Genomic DNA, 23,060 nt, shown 5'->3' on the forward strand with positions numbered 1-23,060 from the left:
TGACCAGAATCGAACCTGGGACCCTTCTGTCCGCAGGCCAATGCTCTATCCACTGAGCCAAACCGGTTAGGGCGATACTGACTTTTAAGTGGATAATAGTACAACCAGGACACTGAGTATGACCTTGACCACAGTAGGACCTGATCATAATTTTGACCATAACATGTCTAGGTAACTGTCCAAAGCAAGGGTAGAACCTGACCAGGACAGTGATTGCGACTCTGGGTACAATATAGCCAAGAAACTGATTACCACACTGACCACAACACAACCAGGAATGACCAGTGGAGACCACAATATTAACCACAATGCTGACTCCAGTAGAACCAGGATGCTGATGGCAGCCCAGATCACAGTTCAACAGAACACTGACCTCAGCATGTTCAGGACACTGAGTTTGCCACTGACCCTAACTGTGGTCCCAACCACAGCACTGAATGTATTGGCCAGGGTTCAGTCAGATGAATAAAGCCCACCTTAGGTAGTTCAATAGCAAAAATGTAATATGTGGATTAAAACAGAGGTGTTAGTTAAACTTTAAGAGCAAACGGGAGAAGATGAATTGACTCTAGATTAGTAAGCTGCCATCAGCAAAGAGAGGAGGTGGTCGCCAGAGTCCAGGGGCTGAGCCAGGGTGGATTCTGTCCAGTGTGATTGAAAGCACAGAGGAGACACAACAGCCACTTCTAGAGACACCTGAAGTGGGGAGAGAGGGAGACATATTCTGGCTTCCTTCTTCCCACTTGCCCGTCTCCCTCAGGCCTCCCTGGCTGAGCCTAGCCAGATGCAACAGAGCCTGGGAAGTATAGTTTGTAGGGGTCACCAGAACCTGGAACACGTAGTTTTCAGGGACCATCTCCCCTGATACAGAGGCATATTGACCAATGCCAATCACACAACACAGGCCATAGCTTGACCATGACAATGAACATCTCAGTGACCAGAGCCCAAGAAGGACATTGTTCACGGTCTTGAAACACAGCACTAACAAGGCCATTGCTCCGTAGGAAAGGGACGAGCAGGGTCCTTCCGCACCAGTGTTGACCACAGCCCACTCTTGGTCAAGAGCTTGAGAGTTAGACCACCCAACATCCCTCTCCCATCCCATGCCTACTGCAGGCGTGGCCTGAGGAGTCAGCCGAGGACCAGCTCTGATTGGGAAAGAGGAGGTGAAGGGATGGGTGAGAGGCCTTTCCTGGCTCAGCTTCTGTTTGGTGTCCTTCGTCCCTTAGCCAGTGTCATCAGCCTCAAGCTTCCTTTTGTACAGCCCCCTGGGGATTGAGCTCTGGCTAGGTGCTCACAAATGCCTCTCAGCCATTCTAGGAAGAAGCGGGCCTTCTGAGAGAAGGAATGGTCTTGCCTCAGGTCACATGGCCCGGAAGTGACAGAACCAGGGTTGACCCCAGGTTCTACAGGACACCAAGCTCTTCCTCCTCGCTTTGACAAAACCATCCATAATGTGTTATCTGCCTGGCACACAGTAGGGTCGATAAAATGCCAGGCCTGCCCCATATTATGGCTGATTCTTCTATAACCTGACTTGCTTGCTGCCCCCTAAAAAAAGCCATCAAGGGGTTATGGGGAGGGAAGTTGCCTGGGGAGTCCCGACGGGTGGGAAGAGGCAGAGAAAGGCTGGAGGCAGGACCAGGACGCTCTTCATATGCAAATAATTTGCCCGGAGGCAGCCTTAATATTTTGATTCTCTCAAGATTTGGCCTCACATCTAGGGCCTTTGAAACTGGGAGTAAGAGACTGTCCCAGGTGTGCAGGGGAGGGGCGACTTTGAGTGGCAGGACCCTGGGGAATGGGACTTGGGGTGAGGAGAGTGAAAACAGGGTGCCTCCTTTGGGCGCCAGGCCCACCCTGCTGGTCATCCCCGTCGGCCTCTGGTCCGTCTCAGGTGACCTGTTTTTGCTTCTCACTCCCAGGCTGCATCTACCACACCCCTCCCCCATGTCCAATTTCACAGGCTTTGACTCAGTTTCCCTCTGGATTCTGGAGTTCTTTAAGGGGGGAGCCTCTCAATTTCTCGTCTTTGCTATCAGGCCTTCCTCCTACTCCCCCCGCCTCTGGGTCCCCCTCCTGTCCCCATTTTCAGCGTGGAAAAGGTCCAGGGAGGTGAAATTTACAAACACGTGATGGAACCCCTCCCCCACCTCCGTGACCCGCCTGCATAATGGCCTGGGGGCGCTGCGGGGTTTTGTCTCGAGCTACCGTCCCCAGAGCGGGCTCCCCAACATCCGCGTCCCCAGGCCCCCTGGGTCGGCGCCCAAAGACCAGCTGGGGGCGGGGCTGGGGGGCGGAGCCCGTAACAAAGACTCGGCGAGAGAGGGGGCCGGGGGCGGGGCGGAATCCCAGCCGCCGGGGAGGCGGGGGAGGCGGCAGCCGAGGGTCGCCCGGCCGGGCGGGCGGGGTCGCGCCTGGTGGCGGTCCCCGCGCGAAGGCGCCGCGCGGGTGGGTGGGGGGACCGGGCGGGGGGCGCGTCATGTGGCCGCTCACGGTCCCGCCGCTGCTGCTGCTGCTGCTGTGCTCAGGCCTCGCCGGACAGGTAGGGGCCCGGCAGGCAGGTGCGGGCGCAGGGGGCTCAGCGGGTTCCCTCAGAAACGGGGTTTGGGGCTCCCCGAGGCCCCCAGGGCTGCGAGGGGCGGAGGTCGCCGCGGGGGAGGGGCTGGAAGGTCCACTCTGGCTTTGGGGGACAGAAGTAGGGCTTCAGATCCAGCCTCAAGCTGGGATGGTTTGGGGGACAGTCTGACCCCAGCTTCGAGGGTTTCGACTCCTCGGTGACCCGGAGCCCACCACGCCCGCCATCTCGCTGGAGCTGAGGGGAGCTGGGGGCTGGGGGGGGACTTCAGGGGGCTTTGGGGTGTCGCTTACCCTTCACTCCCCCATCATGGCTGGAGATGCCCAGCTTCCGAAGCCCCCCACTCTTCGCCTGCACCCCCAAGGTGGAGAAGGGGCGGGGCTCACGTGTGAGTGACTGACGGGGACATGTGTGAGGTGCCAATGGGTGCTGGGTAAACGTGTGTCTTTGTGTCATGGCTGGGTGTGACTGAGTTTGTGTGGCTGTGCTGGTGTGGGTCCAGCTGTGCGTGAGCTGGGTGTGACAGGGAGGCTGTTTGTACGCGAGGAAGAGCCTGTGGCTGGGAGGCTGGGGTAACAATGTGGGCTTGTGAGGCTGTGCCTGGGGGTTGGGTGTCTGACTGGTGATGTGACAGCAAGTAAGGACTTCATCCTGGCTGAATGGGGGCAGCTGTCGCTGAGCGGAAAGGACTATGTGTGGCAGTGTCCACCTGCCGGGGTGCCCTACAAAATGCCTGTGACCAGGTGTCGCTGTGTGAGAGCTTTGGGGTGACAGTGCGCTGTTTGGTGCCTTTGAGTGAATCGCTTAAAAGGGGGTGTGAAGAAGCATGCTCAGGACCTAGCTGTGTGTGCAATGTGTGCACCCATGCGTGTGCGTGTGCGTGCGTGTGTGCGTGTGCGTGTTGGTGGTGCCTCGAACACGCCATTTGTGCTTTCACAGAAGCAGGTCTCCCTCTCCATGTTGCCCCATCTCTTTGGCAGGCTTGGAGGATCTTGCAAAATGTGGGGGTCCACGCTTTCTTCAGCTATTGGGAAAGCTCTCTCCTCCTCCATCTTGGGGGTGGGAGCACCCTCGGGCTCGCAGATCTGTGGGAACTCAGAGGGAAGCTGGAACTGGGGGGGGGGGGGGAAGAACTGAAATCACAGCGGACGTTAATAATTAAGTGCTTATTCTGTACTGGGCACCGTTTCAAGCACAAGCATGAATGAAGTCATTGAATCCTCCCGGCCCTCCCCTGGTGGATGCTATTGTTGTTACCCTCATTTAACAGACGGAGAAACTGAGGCACAGAGAAATTAAGTAACTTGCTCAAGCTCAGAACACTTGGGAGTGGCAGAGCTGGAATTGCACAGAGGCTGTGTGGTTTCGGGGTACACATGTTTACCCTCTTGTAAAACAATCCACTCCCCCGTGTGGACAGCACCTGTGCAGACACGAGGAGGGGGGTTAGGTAGAAGCTCCAAGGAAACCAGCCCTCGCACATTCTCTTTCCTGGTCAAGAGAGGAAAGGAATCAGACCCTTGTACCCCAACCTGAAAGGGGCGCTGGGAGGGACGGTCAGACTCTAGATAGGATTTTCAAGGAGAGGTTAGGGGGTCCCCTTCCCCAAGGACTCCTCTGTTTTCCCATCTTTGGACCCACACACTGGGCGGGATAGGAGGCATGCTGGGTGCCTAGCATCAGGCTGCACATAGTAGGTGCTCAATCGGTACCCCGGATGTGAACCAGAGAAAAGTAAAGAGAGTAAACTGGGAAAGAGACAAGAGATCAAAAGAGGCTTATACTTTAGCATTTGCTGGGGAAAAATGAGCCAGGAGTGAAGTTGAATTTGATTTCCAAGAAGGATCCTTGCAACCACCACCTGGGTGCTGTCCCCCCCGCGAACCCCCCCTCCCCCGCCCCTGCTAGCCCCGAGGAACTCTAGTTTTCCTGTCTTCCAGCCAAGATTGGCTAGGGGTGCGGGAGAGAGTGTAAATCTTACAGACCCAGGGCGGGGAGGGTGTGGTCTGGGGCGGGGCTAGCATGAGGTTTCCTGGGGTGCACGGCTAAACTGGGGTCAGTGGAGGCGGGGCTAAATGGCAGGCGGGCGGGGCTAAACTGGGGTAATCCGTTGGGGCGGGGCTAGTGAGGTCCAACCACCCGCTGCAGTTCCCGCAGGCGGCCGCCTCGGGCAATACAGTGTCGTAAACCGCCCTCAGCCCCCAGCTTGCCCACCAGCCTGACGCCCCAGGGAGGGAAGGGGTCTGAGGAATGGATGCTCTGTCCCCTCTCCGCCCCCTGCATCGCTTCCCAGAGCTCCCTCTTCGGTCCCTGCTGGGCCCTGGGCACCACCAAGGGGTCCGTTCTAGGAAGCATTCATTCGTCCATTCTATCAGCCGACATGATTAAAGCACTGGGATGCAGCCATGAACCAAGTAATCAAATCCTTGCTCTCCTGGAGCCGATCTTCTGCAGGAGAGACAGACAAGAATGGAATAAATACACAGCACAATGCCAAAGCTAAGTGTATAATACAGTGCAGGTGTCATAAAGAAGTAGGGGAAGGGAATTAGAGAGCGATGGTGGTGGGGTGGGGGCTGTCTTAGCAGAATGGTCAGGGACAGTGTCTCTAAGGAGGTGGTATCTAAGGCCACACGTGAAAGAGGCGAGAGAGGGAGCCTTCTGGTATCCAGAGGAAGAGCATTCAAGGCAGGGAAAGCAAGTGCAAAGGTCCTGAGGTGGAAACAAACTTGGTGAGTTTGAGGAGCAGCGAGAAGGCTGGTGTGGCTGGAGAGGAGTGAGCAAAGGGAAGTTGTGGGGGAGAGCGGGAGGGGGCAGGCCACATGGGAACTTGTGGGCTGTGGGCAGGAGTTTGGATTTGACCTTGAGAGCAGGGGAGTAGCACCTGTCAGAGGAGTCGTCGTCCTTCCAGGGTCTGTCTGGGGTGTCCTAGGTGTGGCCCATGAGTGCCGTGGAGCTACTAGAGAGCTTTCCCTGAGGGAAAGATGCCCCCCTTCCTGACCACTAGATGCTCCCTAAGATCCAGCGACATCTTCGGCACTATCTGGTTTTGGGGTCACCTCTTTTCTGGGGTCCCCATGGGATAGGACAGGAGTAGTAGTTCAGTTTGTATTGCATGCCTCAGGGCCATTCCCTCTGCCTGGGACACTGCTCCCCCACGATTTGTAGCTACTTGACCCGCTCTCTTTCCTTTTGCTTAAATGGCACCTCCTCCAAGAGGCCCACCTTGAACATCCACTGTCATTCTCTGAGCTCTTGATGTATTTTTCTTCACAGCCGTCATCACTATCTTTACACATTTGTTTATTCATTCACAGGTGCTCAATAAATATTTGTTGAATGGATGAATGGATGGATGAATTCCCCTCGTCCTCACAGAATCTTTTCTTTCTCCAACTGTGGGACTGTTGTGCCCCGGGAAAGTCGGGGAAACACTGCCTTGCACCATCCCATCCCCATTTCTAGTCAACCACTCTCCTGGGTAGGGAGCATCAGGAAAACCCCTCTTCCCTGCGCCTAAAATTCCACATTGCTGGCCGCCGTTATTTGGAGTTAGACACTGTTTTAGTAGGCCCCCGTGGACAATGTAAATGTCCCAGGTGGAGGGCAGTAAAAGGAAATCTTAAGGACTCGCAGTTAATAAATGAATTGGATATTTTCTTCCCACGGAAGATCGGGGTTGGTACTGGGTGACACCTAGTGGTGGAATGAGGTCGGTGCAGAGACTGTGTGTGTGTGTGTGTGTGTGTGTGTGTGTGTGTGTGTGTGTGTGTGTGTGTGTGAGAGAGACTATGGCAAAGCTGTGCTGGCTGGTGTCCCTGTGTGTGTCACGGCCCCGTCCAGGGTGAAGCAAGTGAAGCGCTCGCCGCTGGTGCAGAGTTGAAGGGGTGCCCCAAAGCACCAAAACCAAGATAAATAATAAATTAATGAAATATCTTAAGAACATAAAAATTCATTCAAAAAAATCTACAATAAACAAAACTTTAAATAAAGACAGAATCCAACTCTGCACTTGCACCACTCACATTGCTTGCCTCGCCATAACCCTGGCTCTAAAGGAGTGTGACTGTAGTGCCTATGGGTGTGTGTTTAGAGATTGTGCCCTTGGCATTGACCAAGCTGGGCACGGAGACGTGTGTGCCATAATCATGCCTGTGGGTGTGTACACCCGTGACTCTGTGTCCTTAGGTGTTGACCCTGTGGGCGTGTGTGTATTTCTCATGAGCCCAGCAGCTGGTGCGGGCAGTGACTTTGTGTCCCCGGAATTCACTGCCAGTGCTCGGGAGGCAGTGACTCGCTGTTTTCCTTTATTCATGCCTTTGTGTGTTCCCTTAGGAAGCATTCACTGGGAGCCTTCTGTGTGTCGAACCTTAAACTAGACACCAAAGGCTGGGCAACAGTGTGAGCTGTCGAGGGGTGGGATGGAAGACTTAACTTGTGTGATGTTGGGTCTGGCTGTGCTGGGGAGGAGGGAGTGGTGACAGAAGCAGGAGACTTTGTTCCCACTGTTCGGGAGCTCTTGTCTGAGAACATCAACGTGTCTTCACACCCAGAGTGGAAACCTGATCTGTGTTATACTCATCCACTCAGTGACGAAGCAAGGAGAAAGCAGATGGAGCAGAGAGCAGGCAGAATAGACTCTACCAGTGGCTGTTTCCTCTTCCTCTGCCCACAGTCCTAACAATCCTGGGCAAGGAAGACAGGGAGCCACAGTGCGGAAGACAGCAACCGAAAGGCAGAGTCTGCTGAGGCCACTGAATGATATGGCAAACAGCTCCTGACCTTTTAGGCCCTGAGAGAGTTGCGGTTATTCACAAGAAAAGCGCACGATATATATACATCATCGTTCCCACGTGAAAGACAGCAAGCGAGGCACTGGGGATGTGGAGGGCTGTGACGCAGCTCGCTGTGGAGGGGTTCTCAGGGCCACGGTGGGGAGCATGCAGCAGGCACGGGGTACAGTGTGTAAAATGCCAAGAGTCAGGAAGGCTTCCTGGAGGAGGAGGTGGCATTTGAGTGGGGCCTCGAAGGATGCGTGAGTGAAGATTGGAGGGTGGACATTCCATGCAGAAGCAGGTTGTTGGCCAAGCTAGCGATGCGTACAGCACACGGGGTTCTGAAAACAGGAATCCGGTGGGGTGGGGATGGTGCGCATGAGGAGGTGGGAAAGGAGGTGAGCTTGGAGAGGTAGGTTGTAATCTGGCTGTAAGGACCTTGCGGGCTGGTTAAGGATTTTACAATTTATTGAGCTGACAGTATGAGGCCATGGAATGGAGTGTGTGTGCATGTCTCTCTGTGTGTGTTTCAATAGAAGATCTTTTAAAAAATCAGCAAAATACACATAAAATTTATACTCTTATCCATTTTAAGTGTACAATTCAGTTGTATTAAGTACATTCATGTTTTTATTTTATTTTTTTTAAAAAATATATATTATCAATTTCAGAGAGGAAGGGAGAGGGAGAGAGAGGTAGATGAGAGAGAATCATTGATTGGCTGCCTCCTGCATGCCCCCTACTGGGGATTGAGCCCATAACCCAAGCATGTGCCCTTGACCAGAATCGAACCTGGGACCCTCCAGTCTGCAGGCCAACACTTTATCCACTGAGCCAAACCAGCCAGGGCAGTACATTCGTGTTTTTGTGCAACCATTACTTACCAGCATCCATCTCCAGCACTCTTGCATCTTCCTGAACTGAAACTTTGTCCCCAATAAACAATAACTCCCCATCCTCCCTCCCCCAGCCCCTGACAAACATTTTACTTTCTGTCTCTACGAATCTGATTCCTCTGGGAACTCATATAAGTAGAGCCATGCAGATTTTTCTTTTCGTCACTGCCTTACTTCACTTAGCATCATGTCCTCCAGGTTCGTCCACGTTGTAAAAAGGCATTTCATTCTTTCTGGGGGGCTGCATAATATTAATCGTATGTATATGCCACATCTTGTTTTTCCATTCATCCTTTGGTGGACACTTGGGTTGCTTCCACCTTTTGGCTATTGTGAATAATAATGCTGTTAGGAACATGGGTGGACAAATATCTTTCAAGACCTTTCTTCCAGTATTTTAAAAAATATATATGTTTATTGATTTCAGAGAGGAAGGGAGAGGGGGATAGAAACATCAATGATGAGAGAGAATCATTGATCAGCTGCTTCCTGCACTCACCCCACCGGGGGTTGAGCATGTGCCCTGACCGGGAATCGAACCGTGACTTCGTGGTTCATAGGTCGATGCTCAACCACTGAGCCATGCCAACTGGGCTTTTCCAGCTCTTTTGAATATATACCAGAAGTAGGACTGCTGCATTATATGGTAATAATGTATTTAAGGCTTTTTTTTCATTTTAAACAAGAAGTTTAAACAACAAGATGCTTGACTTAAAGGAAAAGCTATCTAGGACTCATTTCTTTTAGAGTAATGTATCCCTTCTTAAAGACAGATCGCCCTCCATGTAACAGCTACGTACAAAAAAGTTATAAAATTGTCCTTAGTTTTACAACGATAAATGAAAAGCATTAAAATTCTGCAATCAAACAAGGTGTGCAAGGATCTTTATGTTGTTCTTTTTGTTGTTGTTAAACAGTGAGAGCAAAATAACCTACTGGGATATAAAGATAAAAGCTGAATGAGTTTCCACTAATGGAGAAAGGGGGTACTTTCACAGAACCAGTATTTTTCTCCCAGCCCATCTCCATTTGATGTCGATCAAAACATACCATTGGCCATTTATTTTACAAAATGCAAATGCTGTGCATGTACAACAGTTAGTTTATGCACAATAAGGGAATGGGGATGGGGAAATGGCGGTGTTCTAACTGAGAATGTCTCCTTGGCCTGGAGGAACCGAGTTCTGGATAAAGTAGCAGGTTCCCTTCGTAGTGGACGCCTCCCGTCTGCTGCCAGAACACATCAGTTGTGTCTTCATCCTCCCTTTCCACCAGTGCCGGCGTGTCTGTGTCATTGATTGGCTGCCTCATTGGCAAACCCTGTCCTTCACAATAGGCCTTCATTCGTTTACTAAGTGGCCTGTGCCTCTTAATCTTCAACTGTACCCAGAGCCATCCTGCCCCGACACCTTCAAATTAACATGATCACCTTCTTAGTCTTTTTTTCAAATTTAATAAATCTTTATTGTTCAGATTATTACAATTGTTTCTCCTTTTTCCCCCCATAGCTCCCTTCCACCTGGTTCCCACCCCACCCTCTGCTCTTATCTCCCCCCTCACTGTCCTCATCCATAGGTGTACGATTTTTGTCCAGTCTCTTCCTGCACCACCTACACCCCTTTCTCCCTGAGAATTATCAATCCACTCCCATTCTATGTCCATGATTCTATTATATGCGCCAGTTTATTCTGTTCCTCCGATTTTTAATTCACTTGATTTTTAGATTCACTTGTTGATAGATATGGATTTGTTGTTCATAATTTTTATCTTTACTTTTTTCTTCTTCTTCCTCTTCTTAAAGAATACCTTTCAGCATTTCATATAATACTGGTTTGGTGGTGATGAACTCCTTTAGCTTTTTCTTATCACGTTCTTAGTCTTGACTCCTTGGGCTTTTTGTTGACTCGTGTGGGAGTCGCTTCACAAAAGGCGTACCAGGTCCGCCCCGAATGAGCACACAAGCAGCTCGAGGAGCCAGTAATGCATTTAAGTTTTTGAGGCACTCCCATACTGTTCTCCTTCGTGGCTGCCCCATTTTCCATTCTCACCAGCGGTGCACAAGGGTTCCAATCGCTCCACACCCTCACTAGCACTTGTTACTATCTGACTTTTGATTCTGGCCCATCCTCATGGGGGTGAGGTGCTCTCTCGCTGTGGCTTTGATCTGCATTTCCTTAAGGGCTTAGTGAGGCAGAGCATCTTTTCATGTGTTCTTTGGCCATTGGTACATCTTCGTTGGAGAGATGTCCAGCTAAGTCCTCTGTCCGTTTTTAAATTGCGTTGTATTTGTTGTTTAAAGAGGTTTTAAAGCCAGGAATGAGACATGGTTGGATCTGTGCGAGGGACAGATCCTCTCGCTATAACATGGAAGACAGACTGGAGTGGGAAGAGTAAAGGTGTGAAGACAGAATTATTTCTAGGAGCTGACAAGGCCCGAGGCAGATTGGTGGCAACCAGAGGCGCAGCAAGACTAACACTTGGGGGTGGTGAGCGGAGGGAGGGTACGTCTCATTGTCTGGTGTCTGAAGTCCTTAACGAGGCCTACTGGCTCCTTCCCACCTCCTCCTGGAATTCGGAACCAGGCGAGAAGCAGAGATGACAGGAGAAAGACTGCGCTGAGAGGAGAGAAAAAACAGCTCTTCCAAGCGGGGGGATGGAGGAGAAAGAGATATTTCAACACCACTTCCCAAAACTTGCTGTAACCAAGAAAAAAAACCTAAACCCAGCCACAGGCTAGAAGGCTCACACCATTTGTATTCTGAGGGCCACAGAGCGGTGTGTGCGTGGACAGGAATTCATACCTTGTTTTATGTGTGGGCTGAGACGGCCCAGACGACAGAGGCCACTTGGCTTGCTGCCAAGGACACTTAGTTTTGCTTGGTGTGTGATTTCCAGCTTTTCTACTGGAAAGCTCTATTATTTTTTACCTGCTGCCCATCAGAGATGGGACTTATGTTTTATGCTTGATGCCCTAATTCATATTTTTGAATACATTTCCTCTTGACATAAAACCTGCACAAATCGTAAAGGTGCAGCTTGACACGTTCTCTGGAGGTGACACAGTGTTACCAGCACCAGGCCAAGAAACAGAACTTTGCCCGACTGGCATGGCTCAGTGGTTGAGCATCGACCTATGAACCAGGAGGTCACGGTTCGATTCCGACCAGGGCACATGCCTGGGTTGTGGGCTCCATCCCCAGTGGGGGGAGGGTGAGGCGCATGCAGGAGGCGGCCGATTGATGTTTCTCTCTCACCATTGATGTTTCTCTCCCTCTCCCTTCCTCTCTGAAATCAATAAAAATATATTATAAGAAAAAGAAACAGAACTTGGCAAAAATCCAGAGACGCCCTCATGCTCCTTCCAGGTACCCGCTCCACCCCCCTCCCCCAGGGTAACCCACCATTAAGCTGACATCTCTCACCACACGCTGGTTTCATCCACTTTTTAACTTCATGAAGTCATGAAGTGTGTAGTTTTTGGTATTCGGTTTCTTCTGCTCAGCATAGTGTTTGTAAGATTCCTCCATATGGTTGTTTTGTGATAGATCGTGTGTTTTCATCTCTTTATGGTGCTCCATTGTGTGAATATACCATGATATATCTGGTTTAGGCTTTGGGTTGGTGAAGTTTGTGGCTGACACAAACAGTGCTGACGTAGACACTCTGACACATGTCTGTAAGGATGTTTGGCTATACGTGTTCAGTAGATTCTTTTCATTCACAGTAGTTATCCTAAATAATAAAAGCCTAATATGCTAAGTGTTCAGTCGTCCATTCGTCCATTCAACCAATCAAAGTGTAATATGCTAAGGTTGCTCCACCGCTCACTATGGCATGCACTGACCACCAGGGGGCAGACACTCAACCCAGGAGCTGCCCCCTGGTGGTCAGTGCAGCTCACCCAGAAGCCAGGCTCACAGCTGGCGAGCGCAGCACTAAGGATGTCCGACTGCCAGCTTAGGGGAGTGGGCCTAAGTCGGCAGTTGGACATCCCCCAAGGGCTCCCAGATTGCAAGAGGGTACGGGCCGGGCTGAGGGACCCCCCACCTCCGAGTGCACAAATTTCGTGTACCGGGCCTCTAGTGTTCTACATAATAAAAGCCTAGTATGCAAATTGTCCGAACAGCAGAATGACCGGTGGAATGACCAGTCGCTATGATGCGCACTGACCACCAGGGGGCAGATGCTCAATGCAGGAGCTGCCCCAGCCTGCAGGCCCCAGGCCAGCCATGGCGGGTGCCAGCAGGGGGCCCCCCAATCGCCCTGCCGGTCACCCCACAGATCAGCCCTGATTGCCGGCCAGGCCTTGGGACCCTACCCTTGCACGAATTTCGTGCACCAGGCCTCTAGTGTTCTATAAAGACCCCGTGGACATGGAATTAACAAATACTGAATCATCGCAGGGTTAGATTCCTGCAAGCCTCTGGTCACAACGTATTTGTGGACCAAACAATAGCAGCCTTGTTTTATATGTGTTTCTGTTTAAAACACCCTATTTAATATAAATTGTAGGTTCATTAGCATCGAACTAACAGTCAATTGAAGTATAACTCATACCTGAATGAAATTTATCGACCAGACGTATTTTCTCCTGAAGACCCACCCCAGCCTTCTTGTGCTTGGAGACGCTAGACAGCCCTTTAGCACTATGCGTAGGAGCTGCTTAAAATAGAGAAGTCACCAGTAAGAACCATGAAAATGTGAACAATTTGGCACTCAATAGACTGAAAAGGACATGTTTACAGTTAGGAGAGCTGGAACAAGAAGGCAGAGCATGGCTGAGGGTGACCAAATTTTTGCCCCTCTGTGCATGTCCACAAATGACCACAAAAACCCTGCGACTATTGATTTGTGGGGTTATAAGTAAATAGTAATGAGTAGGCGAGCTTGCCAATACAAAACCTGCCAATAGTGAGACTCAACTGTATATACCTAAGAGTAGGATTGCAGGTTGTGGGGGGTATACAGAGCTTTAGGAGATATTACCAAGCAGCCTTCCAAGCTTCCGAAGGCTCTTCAAAGAGTTTACCAATTTATTCTTCCACCAGTACTGTCTGAGAGGGCCACATTGCCACAACACCTGGTGTTGTCTTTTTCATTTCAGACACTCTCATGGGTGTGCAATGATATCACTTTATGGGCTTAATTTACAGTTCTTTTGTAAAAATATATTTTTACTGATTTCAGAGAGGAAGGGATGGGGGGAGGGGAGAGAGAGAGAGAGAGAGAGAGAGAGAGAGAGAGAGAGAAAGAAAGAAAGGAACATCAATGATGAGAGAGAATCATTGATTGGCTGCCTCCTGCAAGCCCCCTACTGGGGTCAAGCCCACAACCGGGGCATGTGCCCCGACCTGGAATTGAACTGTGACCTCCTGGTTCATAGATCGATGCTCAACCACTGAGCCACACAAGCCAGGCTAATTTACAGTTATTGATGACTGATAGTGCTAACTACCTTTGCACATGTTTATTTACTACTCAGGTATTTCCATTTGTGAAATGTCTGTTCAAGTCTTTTGCCCATTTTTTCTATTAGGCTGCCAGCCTTTTCCTTATTGATTTGCAGGAATATCTCTATCTATACATATTTTATATAAATAGAAAATCAGGATATGAGTTCTTTATTGGACATAGGATTGCAGATACCTCCTCTTACTCTGTGGCTTGTCTTTTCATTCTTTTCATGGTATCTTTGATCAATAAAAGTTTAAAATTTTAATGTAGTTCAAATGATTTTTTTCCTTCAAGGTTAGTGCTTGCTACTGTCCAGTTTTAGTGATCTTTGCCTACCTCAGACTAATGAGGATATCCTTCTATATTTTCTTCTAAAAGCTTTATTGTTTACCTTTCACCTTTAGGATGTACCATCTACCTGGAGTTGATTTTTGCATATGATGTGAGGTAGGGATCAACATTAATTCTTTCCCCTATGAATAGGTCTGATGGACTCAGCACCATGTAACCTGTCTGTCTGGGATAGAATCCTGGGGGCCTTTGGGAAAGTTTCTTAGCATCTCTGTGCCTCTATTTCCTCATTTTAATTAGAATCATGTCTACTTCATAGTGGTATTCTGAGGGTTAAATGAGTTATTACATGTATGTCACTGCAAACAGTGCCCAGTACATGATATGTATTTAACAAACCTTAGCAATAATTGTTATTGTTTCTGACAGATGTTAATGTTTTTCCTCCTGGGAATTCTCAGGGGAAAAAACATTACTTCCCATGGCTCCCAGTCTTAGTGCACGCAGGCTGCTATAACAGAAAACCACAGGCTGGGTGGTTTATAAACAACATAGATTTCTATCACACACACAAAAGACATTTACATCGCACAGTCCGGAGGGCTGAGAAGTCCAAAACCAAGGTGCGAGCAGAGATGGTGCCTGGTGAGAGCCCACTTCCTGGTTCACCGGTAGGGTCTGCTTGCTGTGTCCTCCTCACATGGGGGCAGGGGCATGGGGGCTCTCTGGGGTCTCTTTTAGAAGGGCACCATCCCGTTCAGGAGGGCTCCACCTTCATGACCTAATCACCTCCTGAACACCTCACCTCCTAATACCATCGCCTTGGGGGTTAGGGCTTCAACATGTGAATGTTGGAAGAACAAACATTCCATCTACAGCACTCCCAAACACCATGCTTAGAGTGATGATGGTGATGGAGCGGGGAGGACACTCTCTGGAGATATTTCTGCATCAAAATCAGCCGCATTGTTGCTGGCTTGGCAGGCGGAGTAGGAAGCGAGAACAAAGGGGTAAAACAGAGCAAGATCTGTAGTTTCTAACTATGGGAACACCTGGGCTATGTTCCTGGGAAGCAAGGAGCATAGGGTGCAAAGTTTAAGGAAGAACTCATCCTCATGTCAGTGCAAGCACAGGGCACCTCAGGGAAGGGGCCTTGCAGGGGAAGTTTAAGAATGTTCCCTCTTTTAACAGTTTTATCCTATATAATAAAGAGGTAATATGCAAATTGACTATCACTCCGACACACAAGATGGCTGGCAGGGGAGGGCAGTTGTGGGCAATCAGGCCAGCAGGGGAGGGCAGTTGGGAGGGACCGGGCCTGAAAGGGAGGGCAGTTGTGGGCAATCAGGCCTGCAGGGAAGGACAATTAGGGGTGACTGGGCTGGCAGAGGAGGGCAGTTGGGGGGGGGACCAGGCCTGCAGGGGAGGACAGTTGGGGGCAACCAGGCCTGCAGGGGAGGACAGTTGGGGGAGACCAGGCCTGCAGGGAAGGGCAGTTGTGGGGGACCAGGCCTGCAGGGGAGGGTAGTTGGGGGGACCAGGCCAGCAGGGGAGGGCAGATAGCGACAATCAGGCCTGCAGGGGAGCAGTTAGCCGTCGATCAGGCTGGAAGGGGAGTGGTTAGGGGGTGATCAGGCTGGCAGGCAGAAGCAGTTAGGGGCAATCAGGCAGGCAGGCAGGCGAGCTGTTGGGAGCCAGCAGTCCTGGATTGTGAGAGGGATGTCTGACTGCCCGTAGGTGGGATGGGGCCTAAATGGGTAGTCTGACATTCCTCCAGGGGTCCCAGATTGGAGAGGGTTCAGGCTGGGCTGAGGGACACTCCCACCCCTGTGCACGAATTTCATGCACCGGACCTCTCGTTTAGGTATAATTTACATACCATAAAATCCACCTGTTTGAGTGTGCAATTCAATGGCTTTTAGTAAATTTACAGAGTTGTGCAAACATCACTTCCATCCAGTTTTAGGACATTTCTATCACCCCCCGCCCCCAAAAGATCCCTCGTGCCCATTTCAGTCCATCCTCACTCTCACCTGAAGTTGTGAAATTGCTTGAAATTAGTGATTGTCTGGTTCTTCCACTTAGCCAAATAGTTTGAGGCTTATCCATATTGTAGAATGTGTCAGTAGTTTGTTTCTTTTTGTTGCTGAATGGCATTCCATCATATGGTTGGACCAGTTTTATCCATTCACTAGTCGATGGGCATTTGGATGGTTTCCTTCATTATGAAAAATGCTGCTTTGTTTGAATATTCATATATAAGCCTTTCCATGGACATGTTTTGATTTCTCTTGGGTAAATGGAATTGTTGGGTCTTATGGTAAGTTTCTGTTTAACTTCTAAAGAAACTGCTAAATTGGTTCTCAAAGTGGTTGCAACATTTTATACTCCCACTTGCAATAGGTTCTGGTTTTGCCGCATCATCACCATTACTTGGTACTGCCTTTTTTTAAATCCTCACCCAAAGATACATTTTTATTATTGATTTTAGACAGAGAGGAAGGGAGGGAGGGAGGGAGGGAAGGAGGGAGGGAGGGAGAGAGAGAGAGAGAGAGACATCGAGACATCAATATGAGAGAGAAACATCAATCTGCTGCCTCCAGTACATGCCAGGACCAGGACCAGGACCAGGGATTGAACCCACAACCTAGGTATGCTCCCTGACTGGAAATCAAACCTGCAACCTTCCAGTGTACAGGTTGATGCTCCAACAACTGAGCCACCGGCCAGGGCAGTCCTGCCTCTTTGATTGAGGTTGTGCTGGTGGATGCCACCTGCTCTAGCCCCACTGTGAAAGGCACAAGTGGAGCTGTCCAAGAAGCAGATGGGCACAGGCGTCTCAGTTCCAGGTGGAGATCTGGGCTGTAGATATACCTCTGGGAGGCCCCAGCTGTAGGTTTATTTAATCAGTCATTCAGCAATTTCTTGGGCCAATTACTGCCCTAAGTCTTGGGGATGCAGCTGTGAAAAATACAGACTTGTGAAATGGCAAGTCTAATGGAGCAGACAGACCATAAAGAATAGAATGTCACATGCTGTTCAAAAAAATAGAGCAGTGTAAAGGATGGAGAGTGGTGTGGATGAGGTGGCCAGGGAAGGTCCATAATGGCCATATTACTCAGAGCCCAGTCAGGGAAACAAACTACTCTAGGGTTTCAAAGAGAGGGAATTTAATACAGGGAATTGGTTGAGTGTGAGATGGAAGAGTTGAGAAGCCAAACTGATGGCATGATCAGGGAATCCAGCAATAAGCCATAGTACAAAGCTGTTAGAGGGACATGACAAAGGGTGATGTGATGGGAAAAGGGCTTTTGTGTGGGAGTTGGCTTCAACCACTCAGAATACCCCACCCCCACCCCAAGCTGAAGGAGAGAAATACCTTGGCTCCTTCCTTCCTCCCCACTTTCCAATCTCCCTCTGTTGCCTCCTATTGGATGAGTTTAACAGGAAGCCAGTGTGCAAGGGAACCTGGGAAATGTAGTTTTCTGGAGAAGGGTAGGGCAAGTATCTTACCCATACAATGAGAGAACAGAGAGATAAATGAAGTGAATGAGCAAACCATGTGTATCTGTGGTAATAGTGTTCTGGGCAAAGGACAGCAAGTGCTAAGCTCCTGAGGCCAGATGGAACCCAAACTCTGGCATGATGGTCTAGGCTAAGTGTACAGAGAGGGGCTGGGGACCTTTGACAAAGCCTTGGAAAATATAAATATTTAGGGAGAAGGCAGGCGACAGTGATGGTGCAGCTAGAGAAGTGGGGGCAGAACTACAAATAATAAGGTGTCTGAAATCAAGGGACAAATTACTTTCAAGAAGGAGGGAATGGCCCAGCCGGTGTAGCTCAGTGGTTGAGCATTGACCTATGAACCAGGAAGTCACGGTTCGATTCCCCGTCAGGGCACATGCCTGGGTTGAGGGCTTGATCCCTAGTAGGGGGCGTGCAGGAGGCAGCCTATCAATGATCCTCTCTTATCATGAATGTTTCTATCTCTCTCTCCCTCTCCCTTCCTCTCTGAAATTAATAAAAATATATTTATAAAGAGATAGAAACATCCATGATAAGAGAGAATCGTTGATAGGCTGCCTCCTGCACGCCCCCTACTAGGGATCAAGCCCTCAACCCAGGCATGTGCCCTGACGGGGAATCGAACCCGGGACCCTCTTCAGTCCGAAGGCCTACCCTCTAGCCACTGAGCCAAACCAACTAGGGCTAAAAATATATATTTTTAAAAAAGAAATAATTCTCTCATCTATTGAGATGATCAGGTGATTAAAAAAAAGAAGGAGGGAATGATCCATGAAGACTACCCTATGAGAGTGACTAAGTGAGGGTTCGTGTGAGGCTGTGGGACTGGCACATTGGAAGGTCATTAGCCGCTTTGGAGAGGAGTTTTGGAAGGATGGAGGAGGTGGGAGGAAGAAGAGACAGCAAGGGCAGCTGTGAGTGAAGGCCACGCCTTAGAGAAGCTCGGCTGAAAGGAGCTAGGGCCGCTTCCTACAGCACCGATGCTGGGGGAGATTATCATTGGCTTCCAAATCCTCTCAGCCAGGAGGCTCGAAGCTCAGTGGTTTTGGCATCTAAAATCAGACCTGGGACCCCAGTTACCTGCTGGGTCACCCTGAGCTGGTCCCCTCTCCTCGCTGAGCCTAGTTTCCGCACCTGTAAATAGGGAAGTCACTGTACTTTTCATGGGAGGTTGCAACGACTGCTCAGCAAGCAAATCTGCAGTGTTCAGCCCTCATAAATGCAAGCGATAGCACCAGTACGCAAGGACACATCTCATTTTTTAAAGCTCAGTATCAGTTGCAAATAATAATAAGAACGGCGGCCCGGCCGGCGTTGATCAGTGGTTGAGCGTCGATCTATGAACCAGGAGGTCACGGTTCGATTCCGAATAGGTGCATATGCCTGGGTTGTGGGCTCGATCCCCATTATGGGATGTGCAGGAGGCAGCAGATCAATGATTCTCTCTCATCATTGATGTTTCTATTTCTCCCTCTCCCTTCCTCTCTGAAATCAATTTATATATATATATATATATATATATATATATATATATATATATATATATATATATATATTTTAAAAGAACAGCGGTTACTATATATGAAACACCATGTCCCAGACACTCTGCAAAATGCTTTACAAGCACCATCTCTCTCCCCCCTCCCCGCCCCACTCTCCCCCCCGGCTCACTCTGCTCCAATCACAATGGCCTCCTCCCTGGTCCTTGAACACTTATGCTCCTGCCCAGGGCCTTTGCACTTGCTGTTCCCACCGTCTGGAACTCTTCCCTCAGATATCCAAATGGCTCCCCCCTACCTTCTTCAAATCTCTGCTCAAATGTCCCTTTCCCCAAACCACCCTGCTTAAGGTTTACTCCGAATTTATTTATCTGCCCCACCAGCATCCCCATGTCTTATTTTACTTTTGTTTTCTTATTTCTTGTCTGATTCACCCCACAGAATGTTCCGCGACGCAAAGGCAGGCATTTTGTTTGTTGTTCGCAGTGCCTGGGTTGTTCGTGGGTGCTCAATATCTTGCACTGATTCTCAGGACACCGGAGCCCTTTGCACACATTCGGTCCGTGGTCCTTACAGCCACCCACTTGGCAGATGAGGACACTGAGGCAGAGAGAAGTCATTGTCGGAAGTCACACAGGGGCAGAACCTGCCTCCCTCCCTGTTGCTAAGCTCAGAAAAGAAGGACCGTTCAAGGCACGCACCCCCGTGTTCAGGGCTGCTCCCCAGGCGAGACCTTGCAAAAGCCTGAGTCATCGCCGCCTCCAGACGGCGGCGGCCCGGACTGAGGGCGGCGGCGGCGCGAGGTGATGCGGGGACGCCAGGAGGGGGCGTGAGTGCGGGGAAAACAGAGGAAATGAAACTCGCCGGGCGCTCCTCCGGCAGCCTCGCCGCCCCCGCCGGCGGCTGGTGCGTGGGTGGGAGGTGCGGGGGCTCCGCACGCCCGGTTCCCCCAAGCAGGGGTGGCCCCGCAGTCCCGGGGCCTGGAGGAGGGTCCCAGGTGTCAGTTCCCGCCCGCACTCCAAGTTCCAGCGGTGACTGGAGAGCCGCCTGGGACTCGTCTGCAAAAGGCTGCCAGTCTCCGCTGTACCCGGCCACCGTGCCGCCCCCGGTGCAGCGGGGAATCCTCCGCTGCCCTAGTGACCCCCATTTCCGCACCTTTCTCCAAGTCACCGCGTCTACCGGCTTCGGACCCGCCACTCTGGGCTTCCCTGGTTCTGAAACGACCCAGAGTGGCCCAGGTCCCAGGAAAGCCCCTTCCCCAGGAAAAGGAGACCCTGGGCTGCGGGGTTCAGGGGGGCGCACCATCCTGCCCCCCCGTCCCCGCAGACTCTCCTACCTGCGTCCCGGGTTTTAGACAGCGGGGTTGCTGTCCTAACCGGAGACGAGTGGGGACTTGGGACTCCGGGCCCCTGCCAGCGTGGGGTGGTCGCGGGGGCCGGGCGCCAGGGATTCTGAGCGCGAGGGTGGCCCGGGAACCCCGCTGGTGGTGGGAAAGGGGGCGACACCGCTGGGGCGGGGCTGGGGGTGCCGCGGCTGGGGGCGTGGGGCGGGTAGGGGCGCGGCGGTGGTCCCTCTCCGGGAGGGGCGGTCCCGGGCTGGGGGCGGCCAGCCTGGGGAGGGGTGTGGGGCAGTCGGGGCGCCCCCCGCCCCCCGCCCCCCGCCGGGCTCCGGGCCTGGGCCGTGACGTCACGGCGGCTGGAAGTGCCCGGCGCGGAGGCGCGGGAGGGGGCGGGGGCCGAGCCGGCGCTTTATAAGCGGAGCCCGCCCGGCGCGCGGAGCCGCAGCCCGCGTCCCTGAGCCCCCCGGCCGGCGGGCCCGACCCCAGCTCGCGCTCGCGCCCCCGGGCGGCTGGGCGGCGAGGGACGGAGCGCCAGGCGGCGGGCGGGCGGGAGCAGGGGCGCGCGGCGGGCGGCCGCGGGGCATGAGGCAGGGGCGCGATGTCGGTGCCGCTGCTCAAGATCGGGGCCGTGCTGAGCACCATGGCCATGGTCACCAACTGGATGTCGCAGACGCTGCCCTCCCTCGTGGGGCTCAACGGCACTGTGTCCCGCGCCGGCGCCTCCGAGAAAATCGTGAGTGGCTGCCGCGCGGGGGGCGCTCCCGGGGGGGCGTGGTGCCCGTGCAGCCGCCGCCGCCGCCGCAGCCCCCGGGGACCCCCGTCCCCCAGTTTCCCGGCCCGGGGGCGCCCTCTGGGGGCCGGGGGCCGGGGGCCGGGCGCAGAGGCGGCGGGCCCGGGACCCTCCGCTACTGTTACTGCTGTTTCCTATGATCAGTGAGCAGCGTCCGAGTGGCAACGATGTACGAGGCTCGCTCCGTCCGGGGCGGAGGCGGCGGGGCCCGGGCGGGGTGGGACAGAGCGGAGGTTAGGGTGGGGGACACTGCCTCTGAACGGGGCAGCCTCGGGGTCTCCGAGTGCCTCCACCTTCAGGATCTCTCCGTTTGCGTCGGTGTCTCCGAATAGTGCCGTGTCTGTCTGTCTGCCTGCGTGTGCCTCTCTGTCTGTCTGTTCCTTTGCCTGTGGTTTGCTTCTCTGTTTCTGTCTCTCCCTGTCTCTGTTGCGCTGTCTCTGACTTTGTATCTCTTTTTGTGTGTGTGTCTCCCCCCCTCCCCCCAGCATCTCCCTCCTCATTGCCTGCCTTACCACGTGCTGAATATTTATTCCCATAACTTGCCCTCCCAGAAGGGTCTCAGCCTGGGGGGGGGGGGGGGCTGACGCTGCCCCGAAGCTCCAGTACTGCCCCCTCCCCCATGCCATCCCATCCTCTATCACCTTCGTCCTCTAGCTTTCCAGCCACAGAGCTGGAGGGGAGGGAGGGGGCTTATAATGGTGGTCCTGGTGGTCCTGAGGAGGCGGGGGGGGGGGGGGGGGAGGCATCCTCCATGGAAAACTTCCCTCAGCCTCCTCCAGCTATGTCCCTCCCACCCCTTCCCCTCCTCAATCTGTTGGCGGGACTCCTCCCCTCGCAAGGAGCTGGGATGCTTGGGCTCCCTCTCCTGCTTGATTTCCCCCCAACTTCCCCAGCAACCGGGTCCAGCTTCCATTGGCTACCACGCTGCTTCTTCCCATCCCTCCCATGAAAGAAAAGGGGTCTTTGCTCCAAAGAGTTCCAGGCAAGCGGAGAGGGGGTGCCATGCACTGTGCCAGGCCTGGCTCAGCCCCTGGGGAGAAATGGCACTCACTGGGTTTGGCACAGGTGAGGGCTTTCAGTCCAGACTCTCAGACCGGAAGCCAGTGTGTGGACCAGTGTCTTTCTGTGCCTCACAGTGCGCCCCGGTGTGCCCATCTGTGTGTCTGTGGGGGTGGGGGGGTGTGTGTGAAAGGGGGCTGCGAGGAAGTTCATGTGCTTTGCCAGCATGAGGGTCTAAGTGTAGCTTCGTGTGTAAGGGTGCAGCCCAGGACGAGCGTGAGTGTGTCCCTGAGTGAGTGTGACTAGGTGCAGACGCACCTACGTGTGTATCTGCAGCTGTATGTCCCTGACTGTGGATTTGCATGGGTTATGTGACTGCATGTGCACACGTGAGTTTGTATACATGAGACAGCCTTCTTGCTGTTACCTTCTGAGGGGCAAGAAAGATGATGTTGTCTCACTGAAATCAGAAGCCAGATTCCTCTCCCCCACCATCTTAGGAGTGCGAGTTTTTGTAAATGTGTGCATGGATTACGTGCAGTGTATGGTGTGTCAATGAGAGCATATGCTATGTCTGAGGAACATGTACATAAGTGTGTAAGAGTGGGTCTCTGAGTTATGATTTTGTGTGTGCATATGTGTCTGTACAAGTATGTACATATGCATATGTGTGTTTTGTGTGCATTTTAAGTGTAGACATGTATGTCTTCAGAAGAGTGTGCATATATGTGCAAGTGTGTATCTATGCCTACCTTGTATTATATGTATGTGGGTGGATTCCTTTGTGTACCATGTGTTTTCTGTAAATATTAGTGTGTGTGTGTGTGTGTGTGTGTGTGTGTGTGCGCGCGCGCACACACGCGCGCTCAAACAGACCTGGTCTCCACTCTGGCCCATCCGTAGTTAATAGC

General features: G+C 52.0%; 1 protein-coding gene across 2 annotated transcripts in view; it reads left to right on the top strand.

Annotated features, from left to right (window-relative positions):
• Positions 1–2,485: 2,485 nt before the first annotated feature.
• The window catches only part of OLFM2 (olfactomedin 2), a gene marked incomplete at both ends in the record, with an annotated part of 67,645 nt that continues 47,070 nt past the window's right edge, over positions 2,486–23,060 (top strand). The window contains one exon of one of the 2 annotated variants that reach the window (XM_079772722.1): positions 2,486–2,548. In XM_079772722.1, the coding sequence (XP_079628848.1) occupies positions 2,486–2,548 (63 nt within the window). Of the gene's footprint in view, positions 2,549–20,895; positions 21,094–23,060 lie in introns of those variants that run through there. The other variant, XM_079772721.1, reaches the window with a different exon arrangement.

This window comes from Cnephaeus nilssonii (genome assembly GCF_951640355.1).
Source record: "Cnephaeus nilssonii genome assembly, chromosome: 5".
Taxonomy (NCBI): Eukaryota; Metazoa; Chordata; class Mammalia; order Chiroptera; family Vespertilionidae; genus Cnephaeus; species Cnephaeus nilssonii.